Below are 19344 nucleotides of genomic sequence, written 5' to 3' on the forward strand. Positions count from 1 at the left end.
AGTTAGTCTCCAGAAAGTAGGAGATCCAGAAAATGGAAGTCTTTCACTTTTATTTCAGTTCCAAGGGGATTGTTACAACCTCCATGCTTGCAGCAAGGATTCATAGTTTTTCTAAGTGTGTCCTCTGCCTTTAATCTGAGAATTTTAAAAAAAAGGCTTCCTTAAAAAAAAAAAGTATTAATTACAGTTCACACCTCCTCAGCAGATGTTTCAACCTCTCTGATAAGCCAGTCACTACTAAGTTGTAATCCATGGCTCAGAGACAGTTTACTTGAAAATGCAGCTATGAGCCATGCTGTTTTTCTGTATTTGAATAGTGATACTTGATGTGGAGTTCAGCACACAGACAAAAAAGTTGGCTAAATGAAGTCTGAAGAAGACCATCCTGAGGATCTCTGCGGTGGAAACAAAAATTTAAATCTTCCTAATAATTTGTGAGTGTAAGGTACCAGTGTGCAGCTGCAGCATAAAAGGTGATCTCTTGGTTAATCTGATTTTAAACTGAACAAGTATTACAAAGTATTGAAATAGTTTATTCCACATTTGCTTTGATCATACCAAACCTGATTCTGATATTCAGAGTCCTGCAGGATATGACCTGGCTGGACTACCCTCTTTATTGATGAGGCCATTGTGTTCTGGAGAATATCTGGATATGATACATAGTGACAATATATGACTTTGTTCAGCAAAATACTGCTAAACCCTTTATAAAAGAATATTTCTTATGGAAACTAAGCAAATAGAAATAATTTTATCTACTTATACTAAAGATTAAATACATAAACGGGGGATGTCTATTAAATATATTTTATAGTACTGAAAATGATCTGTCCATACTGATTGATATTAAAGTGGGAGTAGTAATTCCAACTTTTTCCTTTTTTAAAAAAAGATATATAATTAATAAACTCTTTTCTGAAAATTTAACTGAAATGGCACCACAATTTTGCAAGGAAAAAAAATCTGTCTCCTTTCCCCAGTCACTTATGTGCTTTCTATTCTTACCTAGAGTCAATAAACATTGAGAATGTCTAGAGTTTTCTTCTTTAAAAAAAACAACAGTTGCCTAAAAAATCTTTTCTAAGATCAAGACAAGTAAACTAGGAAGAATACAATAAATTAATATATTTTCCCATAATTTTATTTTTATCTTACTTTAACATTTTTGAAAATATTCAACATTTATTTAAAAGACAGAAGTAGTTCCCTCTAAAGAGAAGATATTTGTCACATATTCCCTTATAAATTTAAAGAATGTAGGGTAAATAATAAATTAATAAAATTCTGCCTTCAAACAACATCCACGCTAATTCCAGTAACCCCAAAGAAATATAACAGATGGACTCTCATGGCATTTCAGAAAGACATACAATCCTTCTTTCAGATTAATTTTAAAAATTTGTCACAGACAGATTTATCTTTAAAAATGGAATACTTTTTATTTTACTTGCATTTTCAGTCTAGACTAGAGTGGTCCAAGTCTAGCAAAGTACTACAGAATACACCTAAATATAAGCATTACATCAGCCCTTTGAAAGCCACCTCTTTGGTGATTTGGTAGAATGAAGTCAGAATGAGTAGCCTCCTTTTTTTCTTATTCTTTCACTCTTATTTTTGCAATAAAGGTAAACAGAAGATCTTTGAGAACAGCTTGAGGAACTTGCAGAAAATAAAGTCAGAAGAAAACTGTAGTTAAAAGGGAATATTATGCCCCTTGCTTGTGGCCAGTTACCAGTCTCCTTTCTCTCAGCAAGTTGTTATTCTCAGAGTCCCATGGCCAAAGCTCCACAGGCTGTCAAGTATCAGGGTAGAAACAACCGGAGTTTGCCATCCAAGGTGATGGTGGTGAGCTGCAGTTCGAAAGAAAAGAACACATGGCTTTAATAAAGATCTTTCCAGTGAACACAGTTTGCTTTAGAGCAACAAACTGATTGAATCTCGTTAAGATATTTAAATTACTTTTATGTTAAGATGTCCAGGATTCATTAGAAAAAAAAATAAAGGAACAACATAACCTATAGACTCATCTCAATCAAACTAATCTGAAAATTCCATTTTACTTAGATTTTTCTTTTCCAACTATTTTCAAATTTGTGTCAACATCCACTAACACATCAACAGTCTGTAAAACTGAAGCATATGTTTAAACCACATAGAAAGTCAAACAGACTTCACGGTGTATGACTCAAAAAGGGAGTATGGAAGAAATAAGAAAGAGCTGGAATAAATGAAGATGGAAAATACTGTGAATTAAATCAGGCATACCAACAAATGCAGTATTCTGATTTTTATTGGTGTTAAATGTAGAATAAGAATTTCCTTTGTAAGAAAGTATGTTGAGAAACTTTTATGAAGAGGCAAGACTCGAGTACATGTATAAAAAGCCTTCAACTGCATTAGTTTTCTTTTACCAGTCTCAGAAGATCTTAGTTAAAATAAGAGGAAATACTATTTTCTGAACTTACTTCTACAAGCGACTTGAAAACCTGTTGTATCTCAGAAAAGGGTGATCTACAAATGGCACCACTTACTATCCACTAAAAATTCTAGATGTTTAATCCTTGCTTATTATGACTTACAGTTATTTATGCCAGTGATGAAAATCTGAAGAGCTAGAACCAAACATGCATCTCATGCTCCAACCAGTTCAGTTTTGTTAACTTTTCACATCCTCATTTTTCTTGATCTGTTCTGTCTTTGACACTTTCAGTAATTTGTTTTATTCCTTTTGATAAAGAGCCTCTGTGGTCAATAAGTTATCATTTGGGTTCGTATTCCCACCTTCAACATATACAATGATCAATTCTTCTAATCTCTCCTAACTTTTATCTCCCAAGACCACGACTTTTGTTCTTTTCTGTTCTTTCTCACTCTCACTTATGTAACCTGAAAATATAGACTACCAAGAACTGTCCAATTTAATTCCTCTAACTCTATCTTTTACAGCTTTCCAAGACCATCACGTACTTCCAAAGACTTCCAGTATCTCCTTATCTACCTGTGTAACTTAATATTGTGTTTTTGTTTAACTCCAGATGGAAACTAAGCACTGTGAAGCCACTCACTCTATCCCTCCACCACCAGTGGGATGGAGGAAAGAATCAGAAAAATAAAAGAGATAAAGACAGTTGAATGGGACAGAAAAGAAAGAAAATCACAATACTGATAACCATAATGACAAAAGAATTATAGCATACAAAACAAGTGATGGACAATGCTCACCACTCGCTGACTGATGCCTGGCCAGTTCTCAAGCAAATACACCAGGCCAGCTTTGCCCTCAGTTTATATACTGAGCATAATATCATAGGATATGGAATATCCCTTTGACCAGTTTGAGTCATCTGTCCTGGCTGTGTCCCCTCGCATCTTCTTGCACCCTTCCAGCCTTCTCACTAGCAGGGCATGAGCAGCTGAAAAATCCTTGACTTGGTATAAACACGACTTAGTAACAACTAAAACATCAGTGTGTTATAAACACTATTCTCATACTAAATCTAAAGCACATCAGCTAATAAGAAGAAAATTAAGTCCATCACAGGCAAAACCAGAATGCATTGGAAATAAGACATATCTATAAAATATCTAAGTCATGTATCCTTTCTAAATTTCTGTAGCCATTTATCATGTGGAAGAAAAAAAAAAGAAAATGTTTTTATTATTATTTCTTGTTATCAGAAGACAACAGTTCTAACCTAAGAAATCAGAGATGGATTCTATTCTATAGTGAAGACTTTCTATTACAGAAGGCAATATAGAAACCTTTTTTAGCTTTCAATCTAATATAAAATAACTTTAAACAAGCTGAACTTTTATAAGACCCAAGGAAGTCATCTTGTCCATCTTCCTGCTCTAGGTGCAACCCCTGGAAATTTTAGAAGAGCTTAGCTATGGCTTTGTCTGCCTAAATCTTCAAAAACTGCAAGGAGATTTTGCAACTCATTCCAGTGTTGCACTGCTCTCTTGATGTCTTTTTTTTTTCTGTAATGTCCAACTGGAACCTCAAAAACTGCAATGTGTGTCCAATCCTCCTATCAGATCCTCTGACAGTACTGTAACACTGCTTGGCTGCCACCTGCTAAATGTATTTGCTACTTTGCTATTACGTTCTTCCAGTCCTTCTGTTTTCACTAATCTAAAAAAATTATCTTTCCACTCCATTTAACCACCTTCACAACTTTTGCAGCATCAAACCAATTACTGAATTGTTGACTGAATTAAAACATCCACCTTTTGGCTTTTAGATCTCTCCTTGTTGATCATGTGCTCTCTCAAGTCCTTCTCCTTCCTTTTCCCTTTCTCTTGCTTTTTCAACCTGTTTTCTTTGGCAGTAGATAAAATGAGGTTGCCCTTTTATTGTATCAAAATTTGTCTGCATCAAAGCTTTTCTCTGGAGAAGTGTTATGTTCAATACCTTGCCATTAAGAAAAGGAATATACAGAGCCAGTAGTTTTTACTTCATCCAACCAATGTTTCAAAAGCCTAATAAAAATCAACCAGTTATTAGACAGTTCAAACAACACTCATAATCCAAAAATTACAAAATCATTAAAGAAATATTTCATTAAAAAATAGAGGTTTGGATGGGCTCAATTAGCATCCTGAGTTCTTTCTATAGAGTGGGGATTTTCTTCCTTCTCAGTCTGAGGTTCCCTTGGGTTATATCTAGACATTTCATGGGTTAGTGTAAACTAGCTCTGCTCTGGTTCAATGGATTGAGTCTGTTAGCACACTGAGTACATCCCTGGAGTTCATTTTCTGGCTTGGCTTTACCAGAGACAAGCCCAACATACATCCTCACAAAGTATACAGCAATCAGAAGTGGAGTGGGGTAAGTAGGGACAGCTGGTAAGTTCACTTCAAAAGCACATTTCTCATCCAAACTAAATTGCAAATATACAGTCATAGGGAGCCCAGTTTAGCCCTCAGATTTTAGAATAAATTTCTATGTCTGATTGGGGGAAAAGCATTTTCTCTTGTGTAAGTGGCATATACTTCATAGAAATATAGATAACTCCTTAGTAGCAAGGGACGACAAGAATCACTGAAGTCCAACTCCTGGCCCTGCAAAGGACCATTCCCAAGAGTCACACCATGTGCCTGAGAGGTTGTCCAAATGCTTCTTGAACTCTGCTAGGCTCAGTGCTGTGACCACCTCCATGGGGAGCCTGTTCCAGATCCCAGTCACTCTCTGGGTGAAAAACCTGTTTGTAATAGACAACCTAAGTCTCCTCTGACACAACTTCAGGCCATTCCCTTGGGTTCTGTCACTGGTCACCAGAAGGAAGAGATCAGTGCCTGCCCCTCCACCTCCCCTGTGACGAAGCTGAAGAGGGCTATGAGGTCTCCTCTGTCTTCCCTTCTCTTCTTTCAGAAGTGGCTGAAGATATATGCAGAACACCCATAACAACAGTTTTACAGTTTCTTACATTTCAGACAATATAGAAATTTCAGTTACTAGTACAATAGTAATAGAGTAACAGTAGAAAGCTAATTGTAATCTGTATTAACATAGATTAAAAGAGCTACTAAAAATCTAACTTGCAAGACTCTTGAAATTCTGGATTTCTAACATCTAAGAGCTATTAAAATTGATTAATGCAGAATATTCTAAGCTATATTTAGAACCTATAGAAATCTCAGCAAGATTTTAAAGAAAACAATAATGTTTAACTTATGCCAATATTACATTTCCAAATAATGCAAGCATGTTACTTCATTCAAACTCCTCAGCTCCCAAACATGCAGCTCTGAAACTGTTTTACACTATATTTGAAATCTCTATAGGAATTAAGTCGACATACCACTTAAAATTAAAAAAAAAAGAAAAGAAAACTAAAAACCCTCAAACAAACACAGAACCAAAGCAGAAAAAATAAACAACAAAACCAAACCAACTAATCAAAAAAAATATCAACCCCCTCCAACCAAACAAAAAAGTAAAAAAACCTCCACCAAACAAAAAACAAAACCCAAAGTAATCATGTCTTACTATTATGTATTCAAATTTTAACAGAGGTTCTGTGAATAATTTGAAACTTACATAAAGGTCTCCTATGGGACAAACACTACAACATTTTTGAATACTAGAGGATACATGAAAGCGTGAGTTATTTTTATTATTGATGGATATATGAGTAAAGAAAAGACCTTCAAGTAGGGCAGAGAAGATTGAAGTTCTGTAAATTTTAGAGCTTTTGACAGAAAATTCAAGGTTTAGAAAGTACCTCTGACATCTGGTGCCAGAAGAGGGAGAACAAGTTCTTGAACACAGTTCTCTTTTACTACATGGGCTGTACAAGATATAAAAGTTCACCAGAGTACAAAGGTTTATGACAATAAAGTTAAAAAGTGGCATGCAGTGTTGGAAGGCTGTCAGTTACCTAACAGAATGAATTTCAAGGCACTGTCTACTGCATTCCCTTTTATATTAACACAGGGTATATATATTTTTTCAGAATTACCTTTGGTGAGTGGGAAATATGTTTCTCTAGTGATGGCACATTAAAACAAAAGAAACTCCAAATATGCTGTAAATTAGAGACATGGAAGTTTTTAAGCCACAAACATGAACAGTTGGATTTGCATAGAAATGCATATAACTAATATTTTGTTATAATATTTCACACAACACATATATCTATGGATACATGGCAGGCCTCAAGACATACTTTATTTCAGGAAATAACAAGAATCAAAGCAATTTCAGATAGTTTCACATTAGAGGCACCTAATATAATTTTGCTTTCTTTTAGTTAGTATAAATATGCATAATATGCAAGTAGAGATACAAACTTTGAAAAGGTCTCCTAGCTGCACAGCAAAAAGTATCATCTTGCCAAAAGTCCACTATCTCAGCAGAACAGATAGGAATATAATTTTCAGGGGTTTAGTATTCTCAGCTTTCATTATTCAAACTATTCTTTGAAAATGAGAGGCCACAAGTAGAAGCAATGCTCTTGAATCTTGCGTTCATTTCACAGTTAGCAACAATCAAGAGCAAGAAGAAAAGGAGACAATATGTAACTGGCTTTTATTATATTTTTCCTGTTCAGAAAGTGGTGTCTAAGGCAATATAGAATTCACCATTTTTACTCCTGAAGAGCTATAGTACATGAAGGCTTTAGCCACTCTGATTTTGTGGTTTAAGTCAAGAACAGAAGACATGTCAGTAGCACTTCGGAAAGATTTGTTTTCTTGAAAGATGATTGTTTAATTTGACAGCTGCTTTCTAAGCAATCACTCAGATCAAAGCCATATGTTTTTTCACAGACAGAGGACAGAAGCTTTTACTGTTAAGATAGCTCTCCTATTGCAGAAATGGGAACTCAGGAGAAAATATAAAAACAGGTTAGCAGCTTTTAACTGTAATTCCTTCAGGTGTATCATACACACATAACCATATAGGGGGCAAGTACATGTAGTGTCACTCAAGAGCTGAGAACTTCAGTTTTTATAGTATGTATAGATGATATGTTCACATTTTCCCTCTCATTATGCTCAGTGCATGGATAGGGTAGGTTGAGTACATTTCTCTCTTTCTCTCAAACACAGAATCCATACCTCTGATTTCCAGGCAGAAATCATTAATGAACAGAAGATTGTCAGAAAAATTAATTCACGCATATCTAAATAAAATTCCAAATGGCTTAGATCAGAAGGACTGATACATCATGTGGAATTCATCTATTTAACTTTTAGTGTCTGCAGTATCTGTGTTTGATATGTCTTGCACATCAGAGATGGTTTGGTAGAGGGAACCAAGTTCAGTGGTTGAATATGACATCAAAAGAGCTGTCAAAGGACCTACCGATGATGTACATATACTGATGCTTTAGGTAGGCTTCTGGCCTTAAAGAAGAGAAAGTTTTTCCAGAATTGGTAGGAAGGATAATTGTAATGAAAGACAAATTATTCAACAGGTTGAAGCTATAACAGGCAAACAACATCTCAGAGTAAGTTGTACAGAGGCCAAGGAATAAAGATGTTACTCCAGACCACCTACATGTGCAGAACTCCAACAAAAACTTACTGAATAATGTAACAGATTCACTATATACAATATTTTCACTAGTCATTCAAGCAAATGAACAGATACATTTAAAGGTAACAATGCAATCTGGAGAGGTCCTTTAACTCAGCCTCCAACTGAATCTTCATTGCAAACCCTTATTTTAAACCCTCTTATTTTCATTTGTAACTTTCTTTCTAAATAAAATATTAAAGAAACACAGCTCTGAAAGCAACAATTATTTTTATTACCTCATCTGTGCTTATTATTTAAAGTTTTTTAAAAGGTTACAACAAATAGATACTTTGACAAAGCCACACCAGGTGAACATAGTTACTTGAAATTTCTATCCAAACTTCTCTAATACTTTTATTTGGAGCAGAAGAATAGATAAACTTGAGCAAAGATCTGGAGCTATGCTTCACCTTGGCATTTTCTCCAAGAGTCCTATAAACAACTATCTACAAAAGAGTGAGATAGTCTTGGTTAGGGGAATCTAACCTAGTGCTGGGTTAACAGGTGTACTCCATGAAGTTAAGGGTCTCCCAAACAAAATGACTCATGATTCTATGACTTCCTGAGTGAAATACAGTTTCTACATATTTCGTGATATGTAGCCAAGTTTTGACTCTGGTGACCACCTTCACCATGAGACAATCATTTCTAGTATCTAAGGTCTGATCTCTGCACACACCCTGACATGGCAGAGTAGCAGACCTTCCTGCCCTCACTGATCTATCATAACACAGACAGTGTTGCCATCCTGACCTTGTTATTAGGATATAAATTCAATACTGTCTTCTTCCTATACAGGACTGGAATTTCAGCCTCTACAGGACTCATTACTTGTTGAGGTTTTATAATTTGCCTCTCTTCTATGCTGTCTTTAACATAAAGCATACCTCCACAGCCAGCAAGGCGTAGTCTATGTTCCTTGTACACTTTGTAACCATGCACTGTGCCTCACGGATTACTCCTCTTTCATCAAACATGTGACAAGCCTAACAGATCACTCAGAGCCAACTTCACAAGTGTATCACTAGTTCCTTTCTTGGCAGCTTAACTTCTGCTTTCTACCTGACTATTTCTACCCTCTGACATATCTTTGATAATACATAAATTCTGCATCTTCATCTTTCACAGTAGTGTTATCCAAAACTTGGCCTTCACTTTTAAAACCTTAGTTCCCTTATGACTCAGATTAAATTAATATCTTCTGAACAGATGTTCCTGGAACCTCCTGGGAAGTTTCCCTAATGTATCATATTTTAAATACATTACCCATTTCAGCACCTGCATCTCCTTGCTGTCAACTTTAGTAAATATTATTTATGGCTCAATAAAAGAAAAATTCTCATCTACATCTAACATGACATTTTTATAGGTAAATAAAACTAGTAACTCCCAGTAAGTCTTTTGATGTGTTAAAATTGCTTGATCAAAATATGTCAAACAATCTTAAATCCATCTTAATGCTTCCATATTGATATTCAGAAATATTTTTCACTTAAATATGATATTGATGAAGAAAACCTGAAGCAATAAACCACCCCAAATAACTGCAAACTCCTTTAATGTTTCTGACTTTTTTACTTAGCTTTCTCAAACATAGGCAAGAATTTGTGTAAGTATGTAATAATACTCAAGCAGCAAGATAATAAAAAACAAATTAAATACACTAATCTAAAAGTATATGATCCACTTCATATTATTCTGTTGTTACAACTAATGGAGAAATAAATACATGAGAGAAGGTAGTTATAATGGTTATACCACTCTTGGAAGACAGGTCAATCCCATAGCAATGCATAGGCCCCCAAAGGCTGCTTTTCTTTTAATAGTCCATATTAGATATTTCCACTCCAGAAAACATGCCAGTTTGGCAGTGGACTCTCATCTCTTCAGAGCACTAGGGAAAAGTAGTGGTAAATGTTCCTCACACAACTAAATACGTACTAGTACATCAGATCCCAGTTCTAGTATACAAATGAAAGAAAATAACTTAAAAAATAACTGAAAATAAAAATAAGTCAGACATAACAGGATGGGGTGGGCAACACCAGAGAATGGTTCAAGAAACATAACATTCATATTTTAAGCAGTCTTATATATGAAGGGTTATTTGACAGGAGAACTACTGGGAAAGTGTCTTTAAAAAAATTTATACCATGAACCTAAATAAATTATTTTGTCATTTCCTTAGTGTGAGCTTTGCTCACTACATATGTTCTCTTTCTTCAATTTTTTTAATTTCTAATGATACCATTATATTGGCTTGCTTTACAACATCATACCTGGTTTTATGTCAAAAACTATTATTAATTTTGTTATTGATTTCACTACAAGCAGAAAGCTGAAGAGTAAAAGACTAGTTACTTTAAATCCCCCTTCACCTTTGCAGTAAAACGTGATCTAGGAAAAGAACTCATTAAGTACAATTGGGTTAACAATGTTTTATTTATTAAATTTGGTTCCAGCATAAAGTTCCATCTTAAATAGAAACTCTATCCTGGTGGCCTAACACCTTGGAAGACTGCTCACAGGATGCATGCAATCTGACACTTTGAAGAAGTTAATTCCATTTCAAAATGGTACTTATCACACACAGCATACTATTCACTTTGAATGGCTAATGGAATGTGTTTCTACTGTGTAAAGACAGATCACAAATGGCTGTTTTGAGAAAATATATGTGAGATTAGAGGGTGAACTACACTTTTTCCCTTCCAGAAATAATACAGCCAGGAAAGGGTCAAGGTATTGAAACACAGCAATAAAGGAAAGTGCAATTCTTTACTCTACATGACACAAAATTGGGAGAAACTGATGACTCTCTTGAAGGCAGGGAGGGCCTGCAGAGAGACCTTGACAAGGGAAAAGGGTTGGATTCTGCACCTGGGATGGGGCAACCCTAGCTGTTCATACAGAATGGAGAAGGAGATGCAGGAAAGCAGTGATGGGAAAGGCAACCGGGGTCCTCGTCAATGGCAGGTTGAATGAGTCAGCAGTGCCCTGGCAGCCAGAAAGGTCAACCATGTCCTGAGGGCATCAGGCAAAGTGTCGCCAGCTGGTCAAGACCTCCCTTGTCCTGCTGTCCTCTGCTCTGGGCAGTCTCACCTTGGACATTGTGTGTAGTTTTGGGTACCACAATATAAGAACGATATTAAGCCATTAGAGAGCATCCAAAAGAGGACAACGAAGATGGTGAAGGACCTGAGGGGAAGCCCTATGAGGAGCGGCTGAGGTCACTTGGTATGTTCAACCTGGAGGAGGCTGAAGGGAGATCTCATTGAAGTTACAACTTCCTTGTGAGGGGAAGAAGAGAGGCAGGCACTAATCTCTTCTATGTGGTGACTAGTGATGGGACCCAAGGGAATGGCGTGAAGTTGTGTCAGGGGAAGTTGAGGTTGGATATTAGAAAATGATTCTTCACCCAGAGGGTGGTTGGGCACTGGAACAGGCTCCCCAGGGAAGTGGTCACAGCATCAAGCCTCACAGAGTTCAAGAAGCATTTGCACGATGCTCTCGGGCACATGGTGTAACTCTTGGGGATGGTCCTGTGAAGGGCTAAGGGTTGGACTCAATGATCCTTGTGCTTCCCTTCTAACTCAGCATCTTCTGTGATTTTGCCATTCTGCATCTGTTGTGACTAAAAGAGAAAGCTCTCCACAGACCACATCTGTAATAACAGAACACCACACTTCACCTCCCATAGCACAAAAGTATGTAAGCTTTACACATAACCCGTTTAGACATTTAGCTCAGTCCCTTGCTTTTGAATCACAGATATCACTAAAACAACTTGTAGCGTAAAACATATATTCTTTCATCTGTCACTGATGCAATTACAAGGCAACAGCAATGGAAGTAGGTAAAAACACTACGTATAGACTCTTAATGTAGCCTTTCATCAGAATTATCCAGTCCTTTCAGATGCACATTTCAGCTTTTTCATTTTTAATTAAAAACATATATTGATGTATCATTCAGTTTGTCTACTACAAACTGAAAATCCCTTTCTGGCAAATTTTTTTCTGAGTTCTTTAGATTGAGAAAGAAATAATGGCGAGGAAATCTAGACAAAAAAAAGCAAAACAGAACAGTATTTCCAGTTTTATGAACATAATTTGAAATGAATCTTACATAATGTAATGAACAGTACAGGAAAAAAAATAATAGCTTTAGTTGTTGTCTAAACATTTGTTCAAAAGGCACTCATGGTAAATGTCCTACTGTGTATTTCAGGTCTCAAGGAACTACAGAAGCAATGCTTAGTAAAGAAGAACTGGAAAGAATAAAACCTAGAAAAGTGGAATAATGTATTTAATAATTTCCTGGGTTAAGGGACAGAGAACAGGAATAAAACACAAATAATTAAAGTGTTCAAGTTAAAAAGGAAAAGCAATTGCAAAACAAGACTAAGTCATTTATGTCTAATTCATGCTCACCCCAGAAGTTCAGGCAAACTATAACTGTTTTACAATGCATTCAGCCTTATTTAAATAAAAAAAAAGGGCCTCCATACATAATGTAGGGATTTTAACCCTTAGTATAATAAAGGTAAAATTCCAATTGACTTCCTGGGAGCCAGGGGTGTAATTAAGATCTCTAATTTACAGTACATGTATATTAGCCACCTCATCAGTTGTTCTGACTTCTTCTGCCAGACTACAGATGCACAGAAAGCCAACAGTTACATCAGATTACTTAATTATACTTCCACTACATTAACTAACAAATTTCCTATCAAAATAAGAGTTTGAAGTATTTTGACTTGCTTGAAAAACATAGCTGATGAAGCAGGCTCAGAACACAAAAGGAAAACAAATCTCAGACAAAATCTTGCAGCAAAGACATCTATAATTTCTGCAGACATCGAGGTTTCAATCCAGCTTGGCCAGCATTCTATACAACTCCCTGGGGACCCACACTCTCTCTCAGTGAGATGGTGGGATACCCCATCTTGTGTCCAGTCCCAAATAGGATAGTTCACGCTGATTCTTACAGCAGAGGGCAAATGACAACTTGTCTGACTGTAGCACAGCAACACAGCAATCCTTCCTGGTCACGGAATCCACACACAACACAGCTAATTCCTGGACAAGGGACAAATCTAGCCTAGGGTTAGGGTTTCTGGAGGGACAAAGAGAAGGCACCATAGCACTCCCAATGCTTAAGACACAGTTCCTGCAGACAGCATAAGAAGAATCACAATGGTTTCCCTCATTGTGTAAAAACTGACAAATGATTTTGAGGTTTCACTCTGCATCAGTGATGTACTTTGTGACATATTATTCTACACATATTATTTCTCAAATTGCCAAATATGGTTCTTGGCCACCTTACACAGAAGTTTGGCTCTCCTTGGCAAAGGCTAAACTGTGCTTGCATGAAGCCTACTGGAGTCAAGTAATAGATACCATTTCTTGAGGCCAGTAGAGCATTTCTTAAAATGCAGTGCCTAAAAATTGCTACACTGTCACACATGATGTAGATTGGACAAACTGCAAAAATTGTTTGATGTGCACACTAATATTTTGCCATCCCTCATTCAATGCACTTAGCACAAAACTTGGCAACCAAATGCATGACTTCATATGCCAATTATGTCTGTATTCTAAGAAAAGGTGTTCTAATTTACTTTAATTAAAGGAGTCATGCTAATTACCTGAAGCTATTTCAATTTTATTTCTGTCACAGATAAAATAATTTCTACTCCTATGAGTGGTAATAAACAGTGTCTCATTACCACTGCTAATTTTTCTCTGGTTCCCATTTTCTTTCAATTACATCAACATAAATAAGGAATTAAGAACATACCATAAACATTTCCTCTTCCGCTACAACCTTGCTTTATTGTCCTACTGGTAAAATAATGCTGAACATTAAAAATGCATGTTTTTATGGCCCTTTATGCATGAGTTCATATCCATACACATACACAGAATTTATGTTTACTTTCTTCAAATTTTAAAAATTGTTTTTTGTGCTGGTTATGTTTCAGATAAAAAATACCTCAGAGTCTTTCTTACTGAACTCACAAAGGTTCAGGAAGCTACATTTAAACAAGAGTGCTGTGTTAGTATACCATGTCTTTATAAATACACATCAATCTACATATAAAAACACACAACACAATTTAAAATACAGCTGGCTTGCCTCAGGATATTACACTGAGGAAATCTAAAATGTCTTACTTTGCTGGTTCGTGTACATAAAAACAATAGAAGGAATAAACCAACCCATTGTTAGAATAATCCAACCTGGACCTACATAATTTGTTCTAAATTTACAGTATCTAAACCCCGTAAGCATTCATATGTGGGATTTTCTTTGAGAATTCCTACTCAGAGTCAGCGCTTCTTTGCTTTCAGACAAAAAAGCTGAAGAATTTCCATATTCCTGAATAAAGCCCTGCTCCCACTGGAATTGAGAGGAAAGCAACTACAAAGACCTGGAAATAATCTCTAGGAGTTTGTGGTTTATACCACCAACAAAGATTACCACTTCTGCCTTAGGTATTCATATTAACTGCTACATCTGCTTTGTAGTCACAAAAAGAGACTCAGAGAGCTTAGAAATCTTGAGGAGATTGACATGTAGAATAGGAATGCCAAATTATTTTCATTTGTAAGAACAATGAGAGTCTTAGGAATAGATTCTCATTCCTGACCAGATTTCAACTGCATAATTCTACCGGTTTCCATGTTATAACTCCACTTTTCTGTTGTTTTGACTGATATCATAATCAGTTACATCTCAGATGCAAATGGTCCTTCTACCACAAAATCTGACCATGCAACTAATTCTTTAGATGGTCACCTCAGCTCTCCATAAAACAGCACAAGAAAAGGTATATACCTCAGAATGGAGTCCATAAGAGCAGGATGCTGAGTAGGGAGATGTTTGCCAACACATACAGCAGAGGAATGATGAAATCAGAGATGTGCCTTAGCTTCCATCCTTTCCCAGGGTTTGCTCTTTACCACAAACTCGGCAGTGTGAAGCTCCCTTCACTCAAGATTGGCAGCCTAGAACACTTTCCTGAAAATGACTGTTTATGGCCTGCATTGCTGTAACTATTGGCTCACTGCTGCAATTCACAAGGGATTTTATGTTTTATTCAATACTTACTTCAGAAATATAGAGATATAAATATGTTTCAAACAGCAAACTATTTTAGACAAGGACCTTCATGGTTTGGAGTACAATCAAAGAATTGATACCACATAAGAGAAATTGATGCTAGGAAGGGAAACTCCATTATTTATTACAGCACATGGCTGCAGTTATGTGCTGGAGTTGGCAGTGTCATTCACCTCCAGATGATCTCAATAATAACCTGCGCTGACATTTCCGCACAAAGTGGGTATAAGACATGGAATGAAAAGAATATTCTAGATGAAGAAATATTGATCTGTTTCATATATAATCAAGATCCATTCTGCAATTAAAATTTTTCTGTCTCTGCTCTTCCAATTATAAATCTGTTCCAGGTTCACACTCATTTGATTGTTAGGCAGAAAAAGAGGAAAGAGTTTTTAAGTTTTTCCATGATTGCAGTTTCTAAGGAATACATTCTGAAAGTTTCATGGGTGGACTAAATTCTACTAGGAATTCCACATTCTACAATATTTCACTATTTCACAATTTCATGCAATTCTCCCTTCCACATAGTTCCCTAGCTCACATTCTGTGCAACAGACACAAATTTGCACAAATCAGAGGACAGTTGCTAATCTGGCTGCTCATTTCTTAAGCTACATATCCAGACATATCTCCTGCTTATTCCACTTTAAATGTGGGGCACTGTAGTACAATTGTCATAATTGCAGCATATTGAAGGCCATCTTGGAGCAGTGAGATTACTGTCAGTTTGACCAGAGAGATTGTGGAGTCTCCATTCTTGAACATATTCAAAAGCTGACTGGACATGGGTCTGACCAACCTGCTGTAGGTGGCCCTGCTTGAGCAGGGGCGTTGGACTAGATGACCTCCAGCCATTCCTTCCAACCTCAACCATTCTGTGATTCTGTGATAGTAGATTGGTGAAGCAGGGATCTGAAGATGGTGCATGAGGAACAACAAAGAGTACAGTGCAGTAGAGTATGTTATTTGCTTCAATAATTATTCTATGAGCAAGACAGTGTCAAGATTACTCAAACTTGAGTGAATCAAAGCAAAAATCCAATTAAATTAAAAGAAATTAAAATAGTGGTATTTTTAATGTAGAAAATACACTATATTCTTACAATAGCAATTTTTAAAAGTCTGCAAAATACACTTGGAACTCACATGACTGGACAAATGATCAGGAATGTTTTCCAGATCATTTGCTTTAATGATAGGTTTGAAACATCTTAAATATAATCTCAGACATTCTTCAAAAGCCTGCTATAATCTCTGAGGCTACTAATGTTTGCATGACATCACTGTCATTACAATCCTGTCTCTTCACTCAGTAACTAAAAAAAAAAAAAAGAGAGACACATGAAAAAGAGGTTTTACTAGCATCTTACTCAGGTGTATAATTTCAAATTCCTCTTCAAAATCTGGACATTAGCTCATAGCAAAATACACTAAAAAACCAAAACTCTTTCAAGCAAACCTAGCCACACAAGCATAGTCAGGCAGTCCTCTTCAAAGTAGTAGTTTTATATCCCTAATTATCCTCGAACCTCCAGAGAAATGGATTTTTCTTCCTAAAACTGAAGTTTGTATCAGAATTTAACAGGCTCACATTCCTTCTTTTATTATTCCACACTCAAGCAACAGAACATGTTTACTTAGAGTATAATGCCTTTTCTTTCCCTAAACCCCAGATATTCTCATGCAAATTCCATATTTAAAATAGTCAATTCATCATGAAATAATGTATCACAAAAGACAGACACCTATCAAAAGAGTAAACCTTCTGTTTCAAGATACTTCTATTACTACCTGCATTCAACATTTTCAAAACAAAAAGTGAGAGTAAAAGGAAATTTTCAAATTGATTCATCTTGAACAGTGTTGTTTCTACCCCCATGTGGTATTAACAAAATTTCTCCAAGTGGCATAAAGTCTGTGTGTTACAAAAGCTTTAAGAAAGAGCAACACTTTTTTCCAAGTAGGTGTTAAGTACTAATCCATAGGCAAAAAGTAGCATAATGAAGTCATTTGTGCCTGGCAGAGCTAGACCCAATTGAAAGCAACTGCAAATGGATGTATTTCTTCAGGGTACCTATATATAGGGTTCAAACTGTCACAATAGTTTAAAAGATTTTAAAATATAAAAAGATCTCTTATTCATAGAAGATTTCTCAGATTAGTTGTTTAAAAGAAAGGGGTATAAAAGCAAACAGATAATTAAAACATTTAACAATTTCCACAGTGGCTGGAGGCAAGCTAACTGTTGCTGAGTTTTACCCTACTTCTGGGTTAACAACTTAAATAAAGAAAACAAACAATTATTAGTTATTAATGTTCTTATATGCTTATACCAAAAAAATTGTTGAGATGTAGTATGTCTGCTTAAATACATATTTTTTCCCCAAAACACCACCAATGTAATTTTTAAAGTATATTAATTTAATGGAAATGTTAAAAAAATTCAGTTCTGCCCAACCCTACAAAATATAGCTGATCTTTTTATGTAAGTTAATTTTTCTAAAGTCCTGTGATATTTACCAATGGCCTTTAGACAGACTAATACATATATATTCGGAAATTTATTAAAGTGCAAGGATAGTGATTAAATAAAAAGAATTCCAGATGTCTACAGATCTGGCCTAAAATGGTAGAAAACAAAGAAATTTATATTTGTATCTTCCATAAACATATGTATGCAACAAAGTTTAACCGGAGGTTAAAATGCAACCTTATACGTGAACTACAGAATTGTACCTTCCTGATCAAGGTAATGGAAATGCAATTCCATAAAAAAAAATCAATGCACTAATATTATATTATTACCTTCCCAAAGAATGAAACAGGTTCCACTGTGTCAAAAATACTTCTGGATGCAACTGCTGAAAGTAACTCTTAAAACGAATCTTGAACAGAAGGAGAAGACAAATTTGTTTTTTTATGTATAATGCAGTACAGTTGTTGCCAGTCAAAAACCATAAAACATAATGAGACATCACTACAAGAAAAAATTATCTTCCCACTACTTCGTGACAACAGTCTATACATGAAAGAGTCCAGGTGACTCATTAGTAGCAACATGAGTGTGCCTTTATAGTCTCCACAGCCCTGAGAGTCATGAGGTATTGTCACTTGGAATCTAACACACTAAAAAACATGGATGAACCCTAAATCTGAGTGCTTTCCTTCCTTAAAAGGGGAAAGTTCTCTTGTCAGACAGCTAAATGACTCCAAGCCAGGATCAGCTGCATGGCATGAATTTTCCATTCAGGATCACCACAGTACATATAATCATCTTAAAGAAAAGGACATCATTCGTTAACACTTGTGCCATTCAACAGATTACTATTCTAAAATTTTTCAAATACTCTTATATTTTGCAATTATAATTGCTGACACTATTGCAAGAAGTGTGCTGAGATGCAAAATTTTAATGGCAAAATAGGGCACAACTGTGGACACTTGTATGTTTATCACTCTTGTTAAGTGGAACTCCTCAAGGAGCACATATTACATGTATCTGAAGGCAATGCAGGCTGCCTCTAGCTTTTCTGGTAGAGAATGGAAATTACCTATTTATCTTCAAAACTCTGGACTGTTAGATGAAAGCTCAGACTAATGATTGACAATTAGTTTGAAAATAAAGCCCACCAGGGTGGGCTGATTCATTGTGCTTACACTTTGTACATGTCTGTTGTCGAGTAAAAGCACAGCTCATGGTGCCTCCACTGCAATCACCAGTGCGCTATGAGAACAGGATAACTTACCAGCCTGCGCACCGAAATGCCAGTGGGGCTTGGTCTGCCATGTCATAGGCACACCTTCTCTCTTATACAGTTTAGGTGAAAAAACTGTCCCAGATAATGCATTTTCTGAGGTCCATACATAGTTCTTTTCCTGAACAGTGTCAAAAAAACACTTCCATTCTTCAGAACCACCCTAATGAAACTCTCCTGCCACCATCTCATGAGTGTCTTCAGGGCTGTGCTAAACTAGTCAAATTAGGAAATAGGTCTATTTTAATACCACTATGTGTACTCAGGTTGTTTTTTAGTTCTCATCAGGAAAAACAAAACTTCATGACCAAGTGCAAAAACCAGCCTCTTAGTTTCTTATCCAATTTGAAAGCAGGAATAAGAAGGCTTTCCTACCACCTAGGGGTGATGTGAAAGCAGATAGAGTAAAAGAATTGGTATACCACT

At 36.0% G+C, this 19344-nt stretch overlaps 1 protein-coding gene across 7 annotated transcripts in view; it reads right to left on the reverse strand.

Annotated features, from left to right (window-relative positions):
• Window positions 1-1201: 1201 nt before the first annotated feature.
• The window catches only part of WDR27 (WD repeat domain 27), a 104450-nt gene continuing 86307 nt past the window's right edge, over window positions 1202-19344 (reverse strand). For 5 of the 7 annotated variants that reach the window (XM_071547973.1, XM_071547971.1, XM_071547968.1 and 2 more), the window contains 2 exons: window positions 17969-18048; window positions 1202-1853 (listed from right to left, as the gene is read on the reverse strand). In XM_071547973.1, the coding sequence (XP_071404074.1) occupies window positions 1799-1853; window positions 17969-18048 (135 nt within the window). In that variant the 3' untranslated portion in view covers window positions 1202-1798. Of the gene's footprint in view, window positions 1854-16023; window positions 16076-17968; window positions 18049-19344 lie in introns of those variants that run through there. The other 2 variants (XM_071547969.1, XM_071547972.1) reach the window with 2 other exon arrangements.

This window comes from Pithys albifrons, chromosome 2 (genome assembly GCF_047495875.1).
Source record: "Pithys albifrons albifrons isolate INPA30051 chromosome 2, PitAlb_v1, whole genome shotgun sequence".
Taxonomy (NCBI): Eukaryota; Metazoa; Chordata; class Aves; order Passeriformes; family Thamnophilidae; genus Pithys; species Pithys albifrons.